Source organism: Myzus persicae, unplaced genomic scaffold (assembly GCF_001856785.1).
Source record: "Myzus persicae strain clone G006 unplaced genomic scaffold, MPER_G0061.0, whole genome shotgun sequence".
Classification (NCBI taxonomy): Eukaryota; Metazoa; Arthropoda; class Insecta; order Hemiptera; family Aphididae; genus Myzus; species Myzus persicae.
The window spans coordinates 1-22549 of record NW_019104386.1 but is presented as its reverse complement, the minus strand read 5'-3'; the positions used below and the strand labels follow the sequence as shown (position 1 = coordinate 22549).

The following is a 22549-nucleotide window of genomic DNA, read 5'->3' as shown; positions in this document are numbered from 1 at the left end:
CTCAACAATTACAATGTTCAATCATCCATTACATATACAGAATACAGATATACTAGTATTTTTATAACCAATGGTTCAATGTTTACAAATAGATTCGATTGAAACCCGAGTCCAGAATCGCAAGTACACCTATATTTTTTTTCCATTTTTTTTTTTATATATATATTTCGATATGGGCCCCTAATATATAAAAATGTCCAAGGGCCCCAGGCGATCGTCGGGTAGCCGGGTGGGCCATACCGACACTGGTTTGTACAGAAGAAGTTACCGAGGTTCTTGATTATTTCGATTCCACATATGTCAATGGTACATATAGAAAGTCAGGAAAAGGTATGACTATAAAATTAAAAAAAATAAACCGTTATTTTCACCAGAAATATGGAACGTTCACGAGGCTACGATAAACGGTCAACATCGTACAAACAATATTTGCGAGAGTTGGAACAACCGTTTTACGCATCTTGTCGGACACGCACACCCAACCGTCTGGGAGTTCATTTCTAAAATGCGTGAAGAGTTAGGAGTAGATAGAGCTAAAATAGCGTTACAAGAATTAGGTGAAGGGATTCCAACACCTAAAAAACATAATCGGTGAACGTTTAAAAAACTTATGTTCTAGAGTGAATGACGAAATATTGGTGGAAGAATTTTTAATTAATATTGGCCATTGCATTCGAAAACGAAATAAATATTAGTTTTAAATTTCAATTATTTATAGTTTTAAATAAAATTGATATTATATATTATGCATTTAGTAATTTAATTTTTTTTTATACATATATTTATTATTTTTATTAATTATGAAACACTATTTTTTATGAAACAATAAATCAAACCGGACTTTTTTTCCAAAAAATATTAAATCGGACTTTTTTTCCGGGATTCAGGTTTGTCTACCAAATTTAGTTAAGTTAAAAATTGTATATAATATTGATCTCCACTAAGTAGAAGTAATGAATGTAATAATATTAAAACTTGATAGTCAATATTATTGCTAACATGGAAAAATATTAAATAGAGTAAAAAAAAAATAGTTAATATATGAAGGTGGAAAATTCATTAATATTAATTTTGATTTTTGATCTATGAAAAGGGCATAACATACTTCTTAAGTCGTGTAAATGAAATAACAGTTAAATTTAAACGCAGAAGATACAAGTTATTTAAATAAGAACTATTAATAAAACATATTTAAAAACCGAATTAAATAGAGAAATAGAGTAAAAGAAATTATTTGATTGAAAAACTGTTCGTACGCAGGCCGTCAGCCCACCGGTTTCGGGTTGACAACGCGCCCACCGGTGGCGCGAACGGCACAGAATCATTTCGAAGTTCACCTTACCGTTACAGCGCGGCGGTCGACCTTTTTTTTCTTGCGTGCCGCGTGGCGCGGTAGGCGTTGCCTGGTTTTGTTTTGTTTCTTTTCGTCGAGTCGACCGTCGACGAGACAAATGCTCCGTTTTACGTCGCATGTACGAATTCGTGGTCGTGCTAGGGCACTCGTCACACGTTGTGACCATTCTGTGGTGCTACAAACTGCTGATCCGATTGTTTTACGTCGTCGTCGTCGCCATTTAACGCGTTGCGTGTTGGCGAACGCCGACCAAGATACAACCGTTCGTTCCGGCGGAGGATATTTTGATGTATCAAGTGTATGTTAAGTAACATTATATTGGTACTAGATACCTAGCCGCTGCGCATAGCGCATAACTCAGAGTCATCCATGTTTTTCTTTTATGTGTTCTCTAATTACTGTTTGAGTTATGTATCTTAGCATTTAAGAACCTAAAGGTGGGTACACACCGCAGCGTTTAGCTGTAATGTAACGCCGTAATGTAACAGAGTTCGTGCTCACCTGAATGTTACAATGTTACAATGTTACACGACCAGTGTGTACGATAGAGTCGAGCGCTACCGTGTATTTGGTTGTTCGCCGGTCTATCCATCAGTTATTCACAGTTTGTTCTCGAGTTAGTTCACATCGTGTACAATGTCTTCTGTTAGAAATTTACAAGTCGCTAGCGCATCATTTATTTTAATTCATTCTATTTTAAAAAAACGAAAAAATAAAAAAAAAAGTGAAAGAAGATGGTGGCAAACAAATTTAATGAAGTCTAGGGACATATGTAGTGGATCAGATTTATTAAATTGTCTTCAGGAACAGGAAATAAGTGGACAGTACAGAAACTTCATTAGAATGTCGTCAATTGATTTTGAATATCTAATAAATTTGATCGGTGAAAAAATCTCCAAAAAAGATACGAATTTCCGAAAAGCCATTCCTGTGAAAGAAAGATTAGCTGTTACGCTACGATTTTTGGCAACTGGTGATTCCTATCAAAGTTTGCAGTACCTGTTTAAAATGTCAAAACAAGTTATTGGACAGATTGTTCCCGAAGTATGCCAAGCAATTGTGGAAGCTTTAAAAGAAAATATACAAGTATGCATGTTCTATGAACATTTTGAATTATATACACTTTTTAAAGTTTCGAACATAATTTAAAAACAAATCAAATATAAATATATTTTTCCTGTTTAATTTTTATTAGTATTAATAATACAAATAAAAATGATAATACAAGTTCTTTCTTTGCTTATTAATAATAATTATTATTATAATGATAGTAAAATAATAACAAAGAAATAAAATAACAAATGTCAAATACTAATATAAACAAATAATTATAATACTATTGATAATTTGTACTTTTTATCCCTGTATAAAAACAATTGTAATTTTAATAAGATATAAAAAAATAATAATATTGACGATTTAAGTCCCTTTTTCTGTTTTTTAACTATTAATTATAATATTAATAAATTTAAAAAAAATAATAATAACAAATGTTAATAAATGTATTTTACACTTATTATAATAAAAAAAGAAACAATTACATTTTAATCGAACTTCTTAAAATTTTGTTTAATTTTAATTAAGATCATAGGCATTATGAGTGGGGGAAGTGTTAGTATTATAAGTAGGAGGCGGAGGGCTAGGATTGTATGTAGAAGACAAAGGACTAGGAATATAAGTAGAAGGTATAGGGCTAGGATTGTAGTTAGAAAGTGACATATGAAGAGGATTCATATTATTAGCAGGATAGTTATATTCATAAAACCCCTGGCAAGCTTTAAAAATGATGTTACCGAACTCATGTTGAACAGCATTTCTTGTTTGTGGGGAAAAACTTTGTAGCTTAGTTTCTATGTATTTTCCATACGCACTACATTCCGTTTCTTCTACCGGTTTTGCCGCAGCAGTTAAAATTGAAAATGCCTGGTCAAGCATAACATCATCATCTGTTTTTTTCTTTTTTTTTTGGATGAGATGATGGAGTATTGAAAATCACTGAATCATTTAAGTTTTCAGTGGACTGTAACACATCGACTTCGGGTTCTTTATTCTGATTTTCAATTTCAACTTGTTCTGTGACGACCTTAAGTATACAAAAAAAATAACGATTTACAATCAAACGAATTTTGAATTTTGTTATATTTATATAGTACATAGTAATATACTACATGCAATGTTTTTAGAAAAAATTGATTATCCATGCCATATGCAACCGCCAACCCGTCCTAATTGAAAAATAAATTACTTGAAATAAAATAATAACTGCAATATTTAAATACAATATATCCTAGACTGACAAATCATCTCCGTTCAGAATCGTTTTTCGTATACAATGATAACTATCATTGCATTCAAATTTAACAAACACATTATAGTGCCCTACTCTATGACTGAGGTCCACCCCACCCCCTAATGTACAGCAGAGCGACATCCATTTTTTAAAAATAACGATAAAATTTTTTTGGCCGGCCAGAAAATCTTTAAATTTAATACAAGGTTTCTTATAAGTTGTTCTTAAAGTGATAAAAAAAAATCCAAAATCGTTGGTCACAATTTTTTTATAATTTTTTATTTACAATGATTAATAAATTTCGATGTTTTGATAAATTTTGTCAAAATTCAAACTTTAAATGCTTATAAAAAAAAATTGTGACAACTGATTTTTAATATTTTTCATCTTACTTTGAAACAATTTATTAGGAGCCTTCTATTCAATTTTCAAGAACCCAACAAATAAACTAATATTTGAACTTCAAACACAGTGATAATAAATACAATTTAAACAATAAAAAATTTGAAAAATAAAATTCGAGTACCCATATTTAATATTTTCTTCTAAATTGTGATAATTTTTATACAAATATAATATATTATTATTTAAAAATTTAGATACCTACGACATCTGAAGGCTGGTTAGCTATTTCAGGAGGTTACGAAGATCGTTGGAATTTTCCCCATTGTTTAGGAGCAATGGACGGAAAACATGTAGTCCTACAAGCTCCATTTAATAGTGGAAGTGAGTATTTTAATTACAAAGGAAATTTTAGCATTGTATTATTTGCACTCGTTGATTCCAACTATAACTTCATTTACGTAAATGCCGGATGTCAGGGTAGAATTTCGGATGGCGGAGTTTTCAAAAATTGTGAGTTATATAAAAAAATGGAAAACAACTCGTTGAATATACCAGCCCCAATACCATTACAGGGAAGAGAAATACCAGTGCCATATTTTGTACTTGGTGATGAGGCATTTCCACTGAATGAACATGTCATGAAAGTGTTTTCGGGTTTACATCCCAAAGGTTCTGTTAAAAGAAATTTCAACTATCGCTTATGCAGGGCCCGCCGTGTTGTAGAAAACGTTTTCGGAATTTCATCTTCGGTGTTTCGTGTTTTACGTAAGCCTATGCTATTGGAACCCGAAAAAGCAGAGGTTGTAGTGATGGCTGTAGCACACCTCCATAACTTTTTAAGGAAAAGTATGAATTCCGTGAACATTTATACCCCGAGTGGCACATTTGACAGAGAAGTTGGTGGACAGATAACTGAAGGAAATTGGAGATCAGAAAACAACAACATGACGTCTTTATTACCAATCCGGAATATGCCTCGTAGATCGGCGTTGGATGTAAAAGAACTTCGAAACGAAATTGCAAATTATTTTGTAAATGAAGGGGCGGTTTCGTGGCAAAGTGACTACGCATAATTTTATTTTATTTTTTTACTGGTACATATAGTGTGTTTTATTAATTTTTATTTATAATTATTATACATAATGATTATACATTTAATAAACATAATACATTCATACATTTATAGTTTTTACTTACAGTATCTAATGTAGGTCGTGGATTGTCCTTATCCATAATAAAGGCAAAATGTTTGAATGCGAACCATGTGCTCTCATAAACTTCGTCTGTTCCTTGTATAAAAATATAATAAAAATATATTATAAATTGTTACTCTACGTAGCTACCCAGAAGAGTTGTCAAATTTATCGAACTTTTTATGTTAATTGTATTTTAAATTAATTATATATTGTTGAATTATAATTGTATATAATTTGCACGGAGGTAACTACTACAAAGTCAAAGTCACAAATTATGAATGAACACGCGCGATTGCGGCGTCCGAATCGCCCGTGTGTTATTAAAAACCAAAATGAATGGAAAATACATTGGGAAAGTATTGTTTAATTATAGTTGAGGAACGTTCAAAATTAAACATGCGCGTTCGAACGCGACCAAACGTGCATCTCATTGCCGTGTGTGAATAATCCCATATAAAGGTACATGTTTAATTTTAAATACTGTTAAACAATAAAGTTTGATAACGTGTTAATTGTTATTAACATCAAAGTTTCAAAACATTTTAATTTTAAGCAACGATTAACACAAAATGTTATAACGTTTTGATTCTGAATAACGAAAACGAAATATTTTTTCAAATTCAAGCTCTGATTATTTTAATATTTATAAAAATTGTTTTATAAGTACCTGTGCCAGTTCTCTGACTATTTTTCGTCTTCATTTTTTCTCGTCGAAATGATGCATTAAGGCTGGTTATTTTTTTCCTACATTCATCTGGTGTAATTTTCATTTCTTTGGCCAAATCATCCCACGCATCGGATTTCGCAAATTTGTTGTAATACTTTGGGTCCTTTGGGAACCATAGTACCGGTTTATTTTTGTAGCATTCAATGAGATCTAACACTTTTTCGTTAGTCCAATTCATTTCAAATTAATTGATTTAAATAAAACACTTATTGGTAAAATTTAATTGAGTCAAATAAAAGTACTGATATGAGGATCAGCGATCAGGGCGATTCGCTGCGAGCAACTAGTTTACCGTACACACTAGCAGCGAATTGTAATGTAACATTCCTTTGATGTTCGTCAAAATACCGACACTCGGATGGATCGACGGCGTCGCGAGCCGAGCGCGCACGAATGATACAGTAACACCGTACACACTTGAGCATTACAGTTACATTACAGCGTTACATTACACCTAAATGCTCCGGTGTGTACCCACCTTAAGAGCGCCAGATTTAATTATTGTCGTTCTATTATACTTGTGCGCCTCAGTGCCTTGCACCTAATGTCCTAATCTGAATCAATTTGTCTACGAGCACGGTTCACCGTCAGGGCATCTCAACTATTTAATACATCGCGAGTCGGTGTCGCCAACCGCCTACGTCGTAGTAGCGATAGCGGCGAGTAAACAAAAACAAAGGACAATTTTTAAATTGGGTCTATCCCGATTTTGAATTGGTGATAGAGTATGTTGTTGATTTTAATATTTGTTACCAATTATTCAAATATTAAAATGTTAAGATAAAGATGACTATGGAATGTTTTTTTGCCCATGTAGCTTTCTATGTAACAAGTAGAAAAATGTATTGAAGTAATTTATATTTAAATATACATGAAGTTTTGAGAAAGGCAACCGGTTATTTTTAGTTTATGGTATTGGCAAAGCTGCAGCCTCCCTCACAATTATTAACCATAGTTTCTCCTATATTTATGTAGTTATGTGTATATTTATTTATATTAATATTAATACACTATTTGATAAGTCGAATAAATATAACTTACACTTAAGAAGATAAGAATTACTACGAAGCATTACAAGTTACAACAAAGAATGTAAGCGTTGGGTTGAGTGGTCTATAGTCTATACTGGACCCCTGACTGATATTTGCATTCATAAAACATGTTAAAAACTTTGTCAGTTATTTTTATTATGCAATATGCATAACATTTTCTAGAGTTCTCAGATGTCCACTTATCACTTAGGTCAATATTACTTTCAAATTACATTCATAGGTACTTATTATCTATAAATACAAATTAATAATAATACTAATATTTATTTAATGTTCCTACTAAAAATTAGCTGGAACCGGTACCTTTATTTTTTTTCATCAAAGAACTAGAACCGAACCGGAACCGTTATTTAATTTTTTGGAGAACCGGTACCGGAACCGATACCGATATATTCAAAAGGTTCCAGTCCCTGGTCTAAAGCATACCATATCACTACATTTTGACATTTAAAATTATTAGTGCAAAAATTTGCACAATGAAAGTTTGAAAATATTTTTTTTTTTAATTTTTACTTTTAGCGATGTAGCCTTGAACTTTATTGAACCTTTCATTAATTATATTAAAAAAATTAAAATTAAAACTATTTTTAAAAAGATAATATATTTTATAAATAATTTAAATGTAAAGTAGGTATTACACATTTTACCTATTTAATGTACTTATCCAATGACACACAATACCCAATGAAAAAAATTAACGTGTTAATTTACATTTAATTAAAAGTTAATTTAGTTAATTTATACTTTAAAAAGTAAGTTTTGAAAAGTTTAAAATTATAATTCGGCATTTCCCAGTAAAAAAATTATAATTCTTTGCGTTTGCAATATACGAATCATGGCCTGATACGAATTACGAATAATTCAAATTTGAGGTTATGTTTTATTATATTTTATGCCATGAATTAATTTTTTTATACCATGATTTACTTCACAATACGTCGCAGCTTATGCGCCGTATTATCTTGCTGACATGCCTGTCTATTTAGCCATGAACCATACGGCTTCCATGCCATGACACGCCCAACGTTGTACTTTGAACGGAACAAATGCGTTTCATCCACTTCAACGATATCATTCTCATTGCCTAACATTTGATAGTCGTGGTTCGTGGTTCATTATTTTAGTAGCTACGTCCCTAAAATACTCTGTATACGCTACCGCTGTTTCTATAGATATGTTTACCTATATTTCAAAAACATGTTTATTTATTTAATTAATTAAATATATCTTATTGTTAGAGTATATTTATAATCAAAATAGACATTACTGTTGTAAATAGCTAAATTTTAGATTCTGAGTGGAGCGATGAATGTGTTGATTTTACAATGATGTGTTTTTTATATATTTTTTTTTGTGCAATCATCACGGTTTGGGGCAGTAGAAATGGTTCGATTTTCTTCAACAGCATATTTTCTGGTTGGAAAGTTAATCTAGTTGGTGCATTCGGGGGGTCCAAATGTAAAATTCCCAATACTTTTCAAAAGCAATGGGAAAAATAAGCAAAAAATTAAGGAAATACAGTAGTTTTTACACAATACCAGTTTTCGAAAAAAATGATTTTGTTTTTTAGTATTACTATGAAAATTAAAAATTTTTGTTTTTATATCTATGATTTAAAAATTGAATAGTAGATTCTTTATAAGTCTGTTTACCTAAATCAAGATGAAAAAATTCCGCCGGAAAGTCAAATTAAATTTTTACAACATTGGTTATTCACTTGATTTCTCTTGTATCGATTTTCTTTTCTTATTTTGTTAAAATTCAAAAACAAATTACTGTAGACACTTGAAGTTTACAACATATGTTTATTTCATCAGTTCATATACTTGATAAAATATTTTGACTCATTTTGAGCTGTTGATGGATATTTTAAATTAATTGAATCATTTTGAACAATCTTTTTTGGACATTGATAGTGTCTATGTTTACCATGGGTTTTAAATACCGTTTTATAATATAGGTAATGTTGTATTATCGAATGTATGAAAAAGACACTGTTGTTTGTAGTGCTATTGAGATAGATTGTATTTTGGGAACAAGTCTAGTTTACCGGGCACCTTTTTTTTTGAATTTTTTTTTTTAAAAAGGGTTGTTTTTACGAGTTAAGGACGATGGTGCATAAAAAAATTTGCGGAAATGATTGTTTTGGAAGTTATAGCCTCCCAAAGTTAACGATTTTACGTTTATACGCATGCGCGCAGCACTACTATATTACCACGCGGAGGACCTCGAGATTTTTTATTTCAAAAGTTACAAGTCACATTTTATTTTATTATGTTTAATTTTTATTAACTCTTCAAAGCATTCATTTTCATCAGTTTCACAGTCATTTTCATCTTCATCTTAATCTACAATTTTGTATTCGTCGTCAAGTTGTTTGTCGTTAATATTGTACAAAGCACCTGCATGACGGAAAAACTCCACTGTCGGATCTTGTTTTAATACACGGCACTTCTTCAGGAACATGTATTTCGCTAAGTAACCGCCATCAAACTCTTTTTGTCTCCTATAGTTAGGCATAGACACCTTTGCGTGGCGCCAAGTAGATTCGATTGTATTAGTATGTGCACCAGTTACAGGATCCTTAAAATTTAGAGAGTGGTTGACCTTAAGATGAACATAACGTTCATTTTCGAGACAGTCATAGGCCTATTACTTATTAATAATAATCTAATTTTAGTTTTATGTTAATGTTGTTGAACTTTTATTTATTACCTTCCAACAATCCGAAATGATTGTTGTACCGGGCTTAATCCACTCTTTAATTATTTCTAATAAAGTGGAGGACGATCTATCTTCTACTGGGATAAGAAAACAAGAACCGGTTTCCCTTTCATATCCTCCGAACACCACTGTCCTTCTACCCTATGTCGACAGTGGTACTTCCTTTTCCCAAACTTTGATTCATCAATTTCTACAGTTCTGTCTACTCCGCCCAACAAGCATTTTTTGACGATCATACCGTCAAAAGTGACTTCCCGCAAAAAAGAATTCCAATCAGCTACTGTGTTCTTGGCAAAACGTAATTGGTTTTGCATAATAAATGATAGACAATTCATCGTCCACAAATATACAAAACCACATATATCTAGTAAGGACAAATGTGACTAGGCAAAGAATGTACCTTTTCTAAGAGATGAACTATAATGAAAAAAAAAACAACAAACCCTAATCTTAGCTCTGTGCATACTTTAAAATAAATTAAGAATTACTTACCTATAATTGCGACATTGTTTTTGTTTCTTTTTTGGATCGTTAACCAAACTCCGACATTTCCATTTAAATTTATCCAAAACAGTTACATCACTTACGAGTGTCATATCATGCCCACGTATTCATTTGACATTTGTTTGAATTACACCAAAATCCATTAACTTTTTTATTAATTTTAAACCATTATCCTCTAGCTCAAATTGTTTAAAATCAAATAAATTTAGATGCTTACTGACTGCCATCTTAAAAGCTTGTGTAAGTTTTACATGCAATGAAGCGACATACATTATAGTATCGTAAAATGATTATTATAATAACAAAACAATTATATCGAGCACAGATAAATATCCTATGGTATACCCAATTAAATAACTATATTCCTATTCATATTATAATTATGTTATTAAATATATCTTTTATAGATAACTAAATTACCTATAGTTAATTACCTACAGTAAGCAGAGCAGTGATTCGCTGCAACACGATTGCGCAATTTTTCCTTTTTTGACCCGGTTAATTACACCACGATTGCGCAAAAAATTTGGAACACGATTGCGCCCCGATCCCTTTTTACCTGTTAAAATCACAACACCATTGCGCACCAAATGATATGTGTATATACTATATACTATGTATAATAATTTATATACAACATAAAATAATGTATACATTCAATACATTTTCATATACACGCACTTGAACCATATAACTAGTTATTAGGTCTATGACTTAAACTTATTACCTATTAATAATATAATATCAACAAACAAATAATATTGAGTATATTGACTTTAATATAATTTATAATTCTATATATTTTCATTTGAAAAAGTATGTATTGTATGTATATTGTATGCATTATTTTATGTTGTATATAAATTATTATTTATAGTATATACACATATCATTTGGTGCGCAATGGTGTTGTGATTTTAACAGGTAAAAAGGGATCGGGGCGCAATCGTGTTCCAAATTTTTTGCGCAATCGTGGTGTAATTAGTCGGGTCAAAAAAGGAAAATTTGCGCAATCGTGTTGTAGCAAAGTGATAACACAGTTTGCGGCACTCGTCGCTCCGCTCCGCAAGTCGAAAATATCCCCCGACTTGCTATGCAACACCACCTTAAGTAGGTTACAGGGGAAGTTATATCGTAGTATATGGCAGTGTTACACAGTTAAAGTATGAAAAAAATTAAAAAAGTCCTCCGGTCGCCAAACTCTAGGTCCTTGCGCGGCATTAGTAGTGTTGCGCGCATGCGTATAAACGTAAAATCGTTAACTTTGGGAGGCTATAACTTCCAAAATAATAATTTCCGCAAATTTTTTTTTGCACCATCGTTCTTAAATCGCCAAAACAACCCTTTTGAAAAAAAAATTTCAAAAAAAAAAGGTGTCCGGTAAACTAGACTTATACCGTATTTTGGTTTGAATTATACGAGACGGCCCCTGTTTGTTACATTGTTCAAAATATTTTGGTTTATTAATAATGTTTTCATTTTCTTTATTGTGTTGTTTTGCACTTCGAATAACAAAGAAAATACTTGGTTTTTACCAAAAACATTAAAATAATCATAAAATGTAACATTAACTACACACGACGATATGTTAAATTATTATTATTATTATCATAGATTTGTTCTTTTTATATTATGATAATAATTATTGACGTCACGCATCTGCGTGACAATCAATTATCAAATATTCCAATGGTACAAATGTACAATATTACAATACAATGGTATAATTATGTAAACCAAGTGTATCATAGAAAAGTGTTACTTGTCTATTTAGCCACTTTACACAAAAAGAACAAAAACGACCAGTGATAATATTATAATCTTTTATTTCAGTATCTATTATTTTTTAATACTAAATTATTATTTAGTAGCTCAAAACCCAGATGGCACGTTAAACCATTTCTAAAAGAAAGGAGAGTGCATGGGCATTGGCATTGTTTGACAAGTGAAGTTAAATGAAGTTTTAATGGGATACTTTAAATACAAAATTATGTAATGTTTGTAGTATTCTGAGTAAACTAACAATAGGACATAATTAAGATAAATTGTATATTAGGTTTATAACTTATAAGCTATAATAAGCCAGTCTGGTAATTGGTATGTAGTAAAATATAGTCGTTATTTTAATAAATTATAACTTCCTATGATAGGTATTAGTTGTACCAGATACTAAAAAATGGGCACAGTTAGCTGTCGAGTTTGAAAATAAATGGTGTCTACGCATGCAATCAATTCAATATTTTGAATTCCCGCCATGTGCGGTTAGTATATGTTTTATTTTATGTTATCGTTTTCATGTGCACGTAGCGGTGCGTTCCACAGTTGCAGCCTTCGTCCGAGGACGCTTATTAGGCGTTCGTGTGCGACCGGCCAGCTGTGGAATCATTATTAATGTTTTCATATTTTGTCGGTTATGTTCAAAACTTTTTCATTTAGTCATGCTTTCAGTGTCACAAAGTTCCTAGTTTTTCCATTGTTTATTGTTTAGTGTGGTGGCACTGAAAGGCCATTCATTTCGTTTTTTCGTTAGTTCTCGACCGTTAAATGATCTTCACTTCATTTTTATCCGTTGCCCAGTCAGCTTATTTTCGTGTTCGTACAACACTAGTTTCATGTTCTGTTTGCAGTCGTCCGAAACCACGTTGTTGTGATTTTGTGAATCCATCGTCTGGTAATTATCGTTCCGTGCATTTTCATTGCCATCAATAATTTGTTATTCCCTAGTCTAGGGTAGTCAAATTACCAGCGATTTTTCAAGAGAATTTTAAATAGCATACAAGATAACATCACACCCTACGAAAAAATAATCTACCATACAGTGGAGCCAGAAATCACAGAGCCTACATTGGATGAAGTTAAAACGATAATAAATTCTCTTAAAAATATTAAATTCCCCGGAGAGGATAATATAAATTCGGAGTTAATAAACTGGTGGGAGAACAATTAACTACTGAAATACATAAACTAATTTATAATGTATGGATTAGAGAAAAAATACCAACGGACTGGAATATGGCAATCATCTGCCCGATTTTCAAGAAAGGAGACCCAGCGAAAGTTGAAAATTACCGAGGAATCTCCCTATGGATACTAGGTACAAGGTTCTGTCTCTGACAATCCTCAGCAAACTTGAAAAATATGCAACGGATATTATTGGAGAATACCAAAGCGGATTTATAAGAGGGAAATCAACTACAAACCATATATTTACTATTCGACAAATTATGGAAAATTACTATGAATACAATAAAGAAATCCGCATGATTTTCGTTGATTTCAAGCAAGCCTACGACAGCATAAATAGAGACCAGTTATGGATTTCTTTGGCAAATTTAGGTATTCTAAATAAATTAATAAGAATGATAAAGATATGCAACTCCAACACACTCTGCAAAGTCCGATGGCAAGGAGAACTATCCCCTCATTTCGAAGTAAAATCGGGACTAAAGCAGGGAGATTCCCTCTCTCCCATTTTGTTTAATCTCGCTCTTGAAAAAGTTGTCAGAGATGTAGGGGATGACCGAGTCATGGAGATTAATGAAAATATGACAATATTGGCTTATGCGGATGACGTAGTCATATTAGGAAATAGTCGTCAGGAGGTTGCACAAACTGTAGAAAAATTAATTGCATCCAGTCGGAATATGGGACTTATAATTAACGAAGCCAATACAAAATATATGATAATGGCACGCCACATGCCTACTATGAATGATTTGGTGGTCGGGCCATACACCTCTGAACTAGTCGATGACTTCAAATATCTAGGAGTAAACATCAATCATAAAAACGATATGCACAATGAAATCAAACTTAGGATAAACTCGGCGAATCGTGCATATTTCTCACTAAATAAACTGTTAAATTCGAGTATGTTATCATGGACGACAAATGGAAAAATGTACTTAGCTTACTTACGCCCAATAGTGACATATGCCTGTGAGACGTGGTCGACAACTCAAGGAGATGAGGAGAAACTTCTTATTTTCGAGAGGAAGGTGCTGATGAAAATATACGGCCCTGCGAGAAATGAATTAACTGGAGATTATGAAAGGAGAAAAAAATCCAACTTAGAATCGCTTTATAATAAACCAAATATTAAATGTTTTTTAAAAGCTAAACGTATGGAATGGGCCGGTCATGTGAGCCATGTGAGTCATGAGCTGAGGGAAGCATAATTAAAAAAGTACTGATTAATAACCTTACCAACAAGCGTCCCAGGTGAAGACCTCGTCAACGTTGGCGGGATAGATTAAATGCAGATATAAGAATGGTGGACGAAGCAGTATTTTAAGAATAAGTACTAAGCAGGCATAAACAGTTTAGTCTATCATAATTTTTAATAAGATATTTATGTATATTTAATAATTAATTTTACCCTTGGAATAATATAAAAGTAAATATATTTTAAGAAAAGTAAAATATTAATTCAAAGATTTTATATTTTGATACATTAAATCAGCGGTCCTCACCAGGATTTTAGAAAGGGCCAAATGTAATTTTTGAAAATTCCTTGCGGGCCGCTTACATTTTTAGTGATAATAATTTAAAATATAAAAATTATATATACATATATATGTATTATATATTATACATTTTGTTAGGAAAGGGTATTGTAGGAAAAAGTCACACATGTTTTCATTTATATTATTAGTACAGTATATATTTATTAAATTATTAGATTGATAATTTTTAATTTAGCTTTTGATTAATTTATTTGATTTAATGTTGTTTTGATGTTGATGGACGGTACCTCTCTGTTTGTTTTATGATCTTGTTTATGTCTACGGGTGTATTTGATGTTGACAACCGCAGTAAATCGTCCAAATGCACATCACTCAAACGATTTCTGTATTTGTTTTTTATAAATGTTAACTTACTAAAAGCAGCTTCACACAAATATGTCGACCCAAAAAATGTTAGAATAGCTTTTACATTTGATAAAAGGGAAGGATATTGATGTTCCTCAAGTGTATTCCAAAATTCCATTGCATTATTTTTATCATTAAAAATATATTTTAATGTTATGTCCTCCTGTAAGTCAATTAATTCGTTTTTCAATAAACCAATGTTATGATTCATAATATTAATTTCAAATATTTCTTTTGTAGTTACTGCCCACGGATTTTCAATAAATCGAAATGCATTTCTTAAGTTTTTAATATCATTGAAACGACTGTTCATTTCATTTTTTAAAGTGACCAATAGTTCAAGCAATTGTGGTTTTAAAGTTTCTATATCAGTATCATCAGAAAAAATGTTATTTTCTTTTTTCATTACATCAAAATTGGAAAAACTTGAAAAATCATTATCAGATACTTCTTCAATGTACATTTGAGCTTTTCTTCAAAAGCAAAAATCTTACTGGCCATGTGAGGGATAAGTTTCTTTTCTCCTTGTAGATTTGTTTGAAGTATATTTAAACTTTTTGTTACATCTGGAAGAAATGCAAGTTTGTACCAAAATTCTAATGAGTTTATTTCAGGAAATTCACCTTTTTGTTCGTGGATAAATAATTTATTTTCTTCACAAAGGGAAAAAAATCGTTCTAAGACTTTACCTTTGCTTAGCCATCGTACTTCAGTATGAAACATAATATCACTGTATTGGGAATTTAGTTCGGAAAGAAATTCTTTAAATTTTTTGTGATTTAAATCTCTAGCTCTGATAAAATTGACGATTTTAATTGCTTTATTCATGACAACACTAAAATCATTTGGAAATTTGCATGATAAATTTTCTTGATGAATAATACAATGGAAATTGATTAATTTTGGTTTTACAATTTTATTCTTAATAAGAGTAACAAGACCAGATTTAGTTCCAATCATTAAAGGACAACCGTCTGTACATATGGAAATTAAATTTTTCCAATCTATTTTATTTTTTTCAAAAAATGTTGAAATTGTTTCAAAATAATCCACACCACGAGTTTGGTTTTTCATCGGTATGACTTTCAAAAAGTCTTCTTTAATAATATTATCTTTTGAACAAAACCTAACAAAAAGTATTAATTGAGAAGTAGAGCTTATATCTACTGATGAATCTAATGCTAAAGAAAAAAATCGGCAATCTATTAATTCGTTGATCACTGAATCGAATACTTGATTTCCAAGATGTTCGATCCTACGAACACATGTAGCATCAGATAACTGCAGATTTGAAATTTGGTCACGTATTTCTTTAAAATTGGAAAAATTACAAAACAAAGTATTTACTACTGTTTCCATACAATTTTTTATTAGTTCGGCATCCGAAAATGGTTTCATGCGTTTGGCTAACATATGTGTTACTTCATACGATGCTTTTGTTGCAAGTTCATTTTTATTAGTGAACCGTAACATTGATTGTTTTTCAGAAAAAATTCCTTTTTTTAATTCAACTAGTTTTTCTTCTCTTATTTTAGATGGGTGGGGATAATTTTTAGAAAATTCCGTATGGTGAGTATTGTAATGACGATTAATACTATAACGTTTTGGAATAGTTATGGTTTTACGACAAATTAAACATAAAGCATCGTGTTTCTTACCAGAAATACAGAAAAATTCAATCTCCCAACTGTCTTGAAATATTCTGTGTTCATCTTCGATTTTACGTTTTGCCATGATAGAGAATTAACAGCTTACTCACAGAATCCTGTACTCACAATGTTAAAAGCACAGAATTAAATATTGTAACAATACGTGATCAAATACAAACGGACAATAAGCGATAACGGATAAACTGTTCACACAAGACTACGCAGCGGAAATGAACAAACTCATAATCGTATAGGTACCTACCTACTTATCTGTCTAACTGGTAATTCAATACAAGTTTAAAATAGAAAGATAAGATAAATAAAATGAACGATTTTGTTCACTGTTTATAGAATTTTGGATTTTAAAATGTACAATTTTATTTTAGTGCGGGCCGCACTAAATTTGTTAAAGGGCCGCATGCGGCCCGCGGGCCGCGTAGTGAGGACCGCTGCATTAAGTAGAACTAGAGAATGTTCATTAAATTAATTTATGCATAATTAACCATTAGTGGAAAATTAAAATTATAACACTTACCACTGTCACTTTCAGTTTCAATTGTTGCTGGATAAACCTTTTTGCTTTTTCTTTTTTTTTTTCACTGGACTTTCGGATTCAGGTGCAGACAAGAATAGTTCCTTTTCTTTCATCTTAGCATCCTCAAACGTGTCTACAATTTACAAAATTAAAAATTGTTAGTCGAAAGAATAGGTATATTAAATATAATGAAATTAGTAAACATTATTTTACCACCATATTGACATACCTAGCCACCTAGGTAGCGCACATTATTATAAATATTTTATATTTTTCTGTATACGCACCGTCACGGAGCTATTGAAACCCTTTTGTCGTTAGCTGGCCGTGCGACACTTGCGGCGGGTATTTGCGAGCTGCAGTGACTTGTGTGTCTAGGAAGAGACACTACGTTAACGGCAAAGATGGCGCGGGTACGAAAAGGCAATATTCGACCGGCCAAGCACGGACGTGCGGAGAGAACTGGTTGACACTCGACGTCTTGACACTTGACGGTTGTAGCCCGCGGCTGGCAGCCTGATCACTGGTGGGTGTGGGGGACGGGGTTCATCTTCGCGAATGTTCGATACCCGACGCGATGTCCCGCGGAGCAAGAGCGCCGTTGCACAAACAATTTTATGTTTTTCATTAAAATCTTAAATTTTGAAAATTAATTTGACATGTAGGTATCAAAACTTTTTTAACCAGTAGGTAAATATATAAAGTATGTCATATGTATAGGTAGGTAGGTAAGTATTAAAGTAAAAAATATAAAAATATATTTTTGATTAGTGAGTAAATTAATGCTGTTTAGAAGTTACAACATAAATATCTATTATAAGTATTCAATGGTTAATTAGATACTTACTGAAAATTTGTGAAACTTATCTACTGAAAAATTTGGCCAATCTAACTCTGGATAAGTTGCTTCCATAATCATTGAGTTCACTACACCGTATATTGGCCATTTAGATAAATTTACATTGCCGCAGTTTAAAATCCAAGTAAATGGTATCACAGAGTATTTGTTTTTCTTTGTAAAATAGCCTAAAATATACTGCAAAATTGTAAAATATGCATTCAAATTATAGATACATAATCATAAAGGTTAGGTAGGTATTTTAATTTATTAACTTGGTGCATGGTTGCATGAATAATACAATTTTACATTTTACATTTATCTATAGGTACAGACTATACCTAGGTAATTAATTGTTCCGGTTAAATGAATACCAATCTAATTTGAATTTAATAAAACATTGAAAAATAACATTTATTTTGTTATATTTAACACTTTCAACGCCGCTGACGCGTATACGCGTCAACAGAGTTTATTCCATTGGGCCAGTGACGCGTTTACGCGTCAGTAACATGTATGTTTGTATCCTCCATAATTTAATCGATTTTATTTTAATAAACTCTGAAATGTACACAGGCTATAGACAATAAACTCTATATTTTAAACTATAATTGGTTTGAGTTTTCGTTATTTTTAGATACTGATAATCGTTGTTTTTGACGGCCTTCCCAAAACGATGTATATGCACGTATACAGGGTGTATATTTGATATATTATGAATTCTTTTACTGATATTAATCATTTACAAATTATAACAATTATTATATCATTTGTAACATACTATATCATGCAATATGGCTACTTTGCCACTATTTAATTTGTTTCATTTCGCGTCATTTACGCAACTGTAACGGACGCCTGCTATTTTATTTTATCAAACAACTAGAGCAATTCATAATTATTTTGACGGTAAGTTATTTTATTACAATTTTATGTTATATAATTTTTATGTACTAGCTATTATTTACTTTTACTACGTATAATTACGTATTATTTTTATTTGAATACCATTGTATATTATATTTTTTGTTTCGTATAAATATATAATGAAAAAAAAACTTATGCCTATTGCATACCTTATAGAATACTTGATTTTATGATATATCATATCATTTTTTACCAACAACTTATTATTGTATTATTATGTAGACATTTTTTGGATCCTAGTATAAATATGGATAGTCAACCAGGACCATCACGAGAGAGGTCTCCAGTAGTAACGATGGGTAAGACGTTGACTGACGAACAATTATTGGCATTATTACAAGAGTCAGATGTAGATGATGGAGATAGTGATTTTGAAGTAGATACAGAGGAAAGCGATTCTGAAGATAATTTATTGACGGAGGCAGACATACCCGAAATAAGACATAGCATATCGGCTGAGCATTGGAGTTCTAATCCAGTACAGGTCCCATTAATTCCGTTTATAGGAAATGCAGGGTTGAGAGTACAGCCGAAAGGGCATGAGCCTATCGATTATTTTGATTTGCTAGTATCTGATGATTTTTATAATTTTATAGTAGAAGAAACTAATTTGTATGCCGTTAAAGTTCTTAGTCTTTCGTCTGACAAATCTAGGATAACTCATTAGAAAGATTTAACTACCGCTGAACTGAAAGTATTTTCAGTAAATTAATATAATTTTACATAAATAAATTATTACAATTTACTATTTAGCTGTTTTTATAATTTATAGGTACATAGTTTAATTAGATAAAAGTACTAATTTAAAAATTACTATTTCTTCAAAAACGTCGAAGTCTAAATTAGTAACTTCTATTATTTTTTAAGTATTTTTTTTAGCTACTTACTATAAAATGTATTATTTGCTTGTAATTTATATTACCGTTTTGGACGACATCGTGTATTTACTGTTTATCACTATAGACGATCGGTTTGTATCTGTTTGTGGTAACATACGTTGCGGTGTAACAGTATTGTACTAGGTATTGTTGCGACTGGACAGCTGCATACATCGTATTAAGTTATAACTTTGAATTTACAAGTTATACGCCAGTTTCACTTTTAAGTTTTAATTAAACTTTATTATTATAATGTGTAATACTTTAACACTCCGGCAAGTTCTTAAAGTACTAGTACTAGTACAACTAGTACGTTAACCCACCACTGCACGATTTTTTTTTTCTGTAAAAAAAAAATTTTCAAGTTTTGGTTTAAAATTTCAAAATTTTAAATTGTTCCATATATGGAACATTGTGCATACAGAGATGAGTATTTTATTCAAAAAAAAATTTTTAACTACAAATATAATTTTTACTCAGTACATTATTTGATTTGCAACATTGATATTTTTTATTCATTAAAAAATTAAAAAAACTTATAACACTATATTATAAAAGTAGAGAAGGTGAATAATATAAAAAATGTTATCATTGTGTGTAATGATAATCATAAAAACAGCCATTTGTTTTATTTAAACATGAGTATACTGTGCACTTTCGGCACATAATTGATGTTTTTTTGCCACAATCATTATTTTTGCAGCGTTATCTCTTGTCGGTTATTTTTGGGAGATGTGCAATCATGTAAACCCGTACGTTTATTGGTGGCTTAAATGTTTGATATCCTAGAAATATATAGTAATATTTATTTATTTATATTGAATAATCTAAACTAATTCGACTTATTACTTCGTTCTTTTTTCACTTTGTTCCGGTTCTTTTCGTTTCCTCCCTCTGGTTGGTGTTAGTTGTTCTCCAATTTTGCACAATGATACGGCTATTTCTTGACAAAAATCTTTTTGTGGCATATACTTTTCATCATTCTTAACTTTTTTGTATAAAATCCACGCATTAGCCATCGCAACATCAAAGAAATGATAAACATTTTAAAATACCATTTTTTGGACCTCATTCTGACTCTATATGGGGCGATATGGGCATCTAATAAATCTACACCGCCCATATGTTTGTTGCAAACACCAACGATGTTTTTACATGGCACCGTACTACACCTAACTACAGTTTGACTTCGGTTTCCAGTAATTTTCCAGATAAGGTTGAAAGTAATGTAATGCATTTATTATCTTTCCAAATCACCGCTGTAACTTCCGCCAAGCATTCAGAAGAAAACCTTCTAGGTTTCGTTTTTAAACATTTTTCATCCGGTAAAATGAGGCCATTAACTCTATTTCTTCGTAATGTGCCCAAACTGTATAAACCATTTTTTTAAAGTAAACTTCAAGAGCTAGAGTGGTGTAGTAGTTGTCAAAATAGAGTTTATAGTTTTGATTTATAGGAATAATACGTGCTAACCTGACTACAATATTCGCTGACGCTCATTAATTAGGTTCATTTTGCAGTCTTTGATCAGGGTTATTCTTCAGGCCTAAATAAACTTCAAAATTATATGAAAATCCCGATACACCACTCAGAACAAAAATCTTATAGCCCCATTTGTGCGGTTTTAGTGGTAAATATTGTTTTAAATAACTACGGGCCTTGGTAGGACAAATTTTCTTCAATAGGAATTGAATTGCATTTTTTTTTTTAATGATCCAACACGGGCCTTATTCGATGAAGACGATCGTAATTTTCATCGGACACGGGCAACGCGGTTTCATTATTATTAAAATGTAAGTACCTACGAATAAGTTCAAATCGCTTTAAACTCATAGTTTCCTGAACCATTGTATTTCCAAGCACACAATCCCAATAACTTCTTGTATTAGGTAAATGTACAAGCGACATCAAAGCAACAATACCTAAATATTTATTTAGTTCATTTTTGGTAAACCGAAATGTATTGTTTATATTTTGCTGTACACTGTACAATAAACTCTGCTCAACAATTGAGTCTAATAGTTCATCATCAAAAAAAAAACTAAAAAAATCTAATGGTGAAATTAAATGTCTGATTTCAATTGGCAAACTTGAATTTCCTAAAAACTCAGCGACATTTTTATTTAAAATCAAATTTCCTTTTTTCCAATTTATATCTTTATAAATAACTACCGGAGATTGAATTTGGATATTATTTGGTGCAGTCTTAGATGTTTTAGTTTGTCTATTTTGTCTACGAGGTTGTTCATATGAGGTTAATGCTTCAGAGTTTATTAAAGGTATTAAATCTTCTAAACCATATAATAAATGATGATCAAAATCGATTGTAGCCGGAGATTGTATAAATATTTGGATTTATAATATTATTTTGATTTTGAATACTTGCAGTGCTTGTATACGGAGATTGTTCTATAAAATCATTGTGTGTGTAGTTATTGTCAACCCTTAGTTCATAATCAATAAAACACTCGTCATCAGATACACCGCTTTCATCAACACTGTCAATAGGTATTTATAATGCTGCACTTACCACGTCAGATTCACTCACTAATACTGTGGGCATTAAAATATCACATATTATTATGTGTTTATATTAAAAATCCGTATATGCACTGTGCTCTTAGATACATATTAGATACATATGTTTCTGTGTTATTCG

The 22549-nt window shown here is 31.3% G+C and overlaps 3 protein-coding genes across 3 annotated transcripts; 1 reads left to right on the top strand and 2 right to left on the bottom strand.

Moving 5' to 3' along the window:
• The first annotated feature begins 1479 nt into the window (after window positions 1-1479).
• Window positions 1480-5081, top strand: LOC111041791. Its single transcript, XM_022326203.1, has 2 exons — window positions 1480-2440; window positions 4244-5081. The coding sequence occupies exons 1-2, from the start codon at window positions 1991-1993 to the stop codon at window positions 5060-5062; spliced, it is 1269 nt and encodes a 422-aa protein (XP_022181895.1). The 5' UTR covers window positions 1480-1990; the 3' UTR covers window positions 5063-5081.
• On the bottom strand, window positions 3000-6311 carry LOC111041792. Its single transcript, XM_022326204.1, has 3 exons — window positions 5853-6311; window positions 5187-5278; window positions 3000-3437 (listed from the first exon to the last, which is right to left on the bottom strand). Exons 1-3 carry the CDS (start codon window positions 6088-6090, stop codon window positions 3297-3299), a joined length of 471 nt encoding a protein of 156 aa, XP_022181896.1. The 5' UTR covers window positions 6091-6311; the 3' UTR covers window positions 3000-3296.
• Window positions 6312-14914: 8603 nt separating this feature from the next.
• LOC111041788 (general transcription factor II-I repeat domain-containing protein 2B-like) lies at window positions 14915-16797 on the bottom strand. Its single transcript, XM_022326201.1, has 3 exons — window positions 16119-16797; window positions 15558-16037; window positions 14915-15459 (listed from the first exon to the last, which is right to left on the bottom strand). The coding sequence occupies exons 1-3, from the start codon at window positions 16795-16797 to the stop codon at window positions 14915-14917; spliced, it is 1704 nt and encodes a 567-aa protein (XP_022181893.1).
• Between the last annotated feature and the right edge of the window lie 5752 nt (window positions 16798-22549).

Coding starts and splice junctions, on each gene's coding strand:
- LOC111041791 (XM_022326203.1), top strand. CDS start 1,991: ATGTCTTCTGTTAGAAATTTACAAGTCGCTAGCGCATCATTTATTTTA. Junction 2,441..4,243: donor CTTTAAAAGAAAATATACAA/GTATGCATGTTC, acceptor TTAAAAATTTAG/ATACCTACGACATCTGAAGG.
- LOC111041788 (XM_022326201.1), bottom strand. CDS start 16,797: ATGGCAAAACGTAAAATCGAAGATGAACACAGAATATTTCAAGACAGT. Junction 16,038..16,118: donor GATGAAAAACCAAACTCGTG/GTGTGGATTATT, acceptor CCATATGTACAG/ACGGTTGTCCTTTAATGATT. Junction 15,460..15,557: donor ACTTATCCCTCACATGGCCA/GTAAGATTTTTG, acceptor TAATGAAAAAAG/AAAATAACATTTTTTCTGAT.
- LOC111041792 (XM_022326204.1), bottom strand. CDS start 6,090: ATGAATTGGACTAACGAAAAAGTGTTAGATCTCATTGAATGCTACAAA. Junction 5,279..5,852: donor TAGTCAGAGAACTGGCACAG/GTACTTATAAAA, acceptor TTTTTATACAAG/GAACAGACGAAGTTTATGAG. Junction 3,438..5,186: donor CACGACCTACATTAGATACT/GTAAGTAAAAAC, acceptor TGTATACTTAAG/GTCGTCACAGAACAAGTTGA.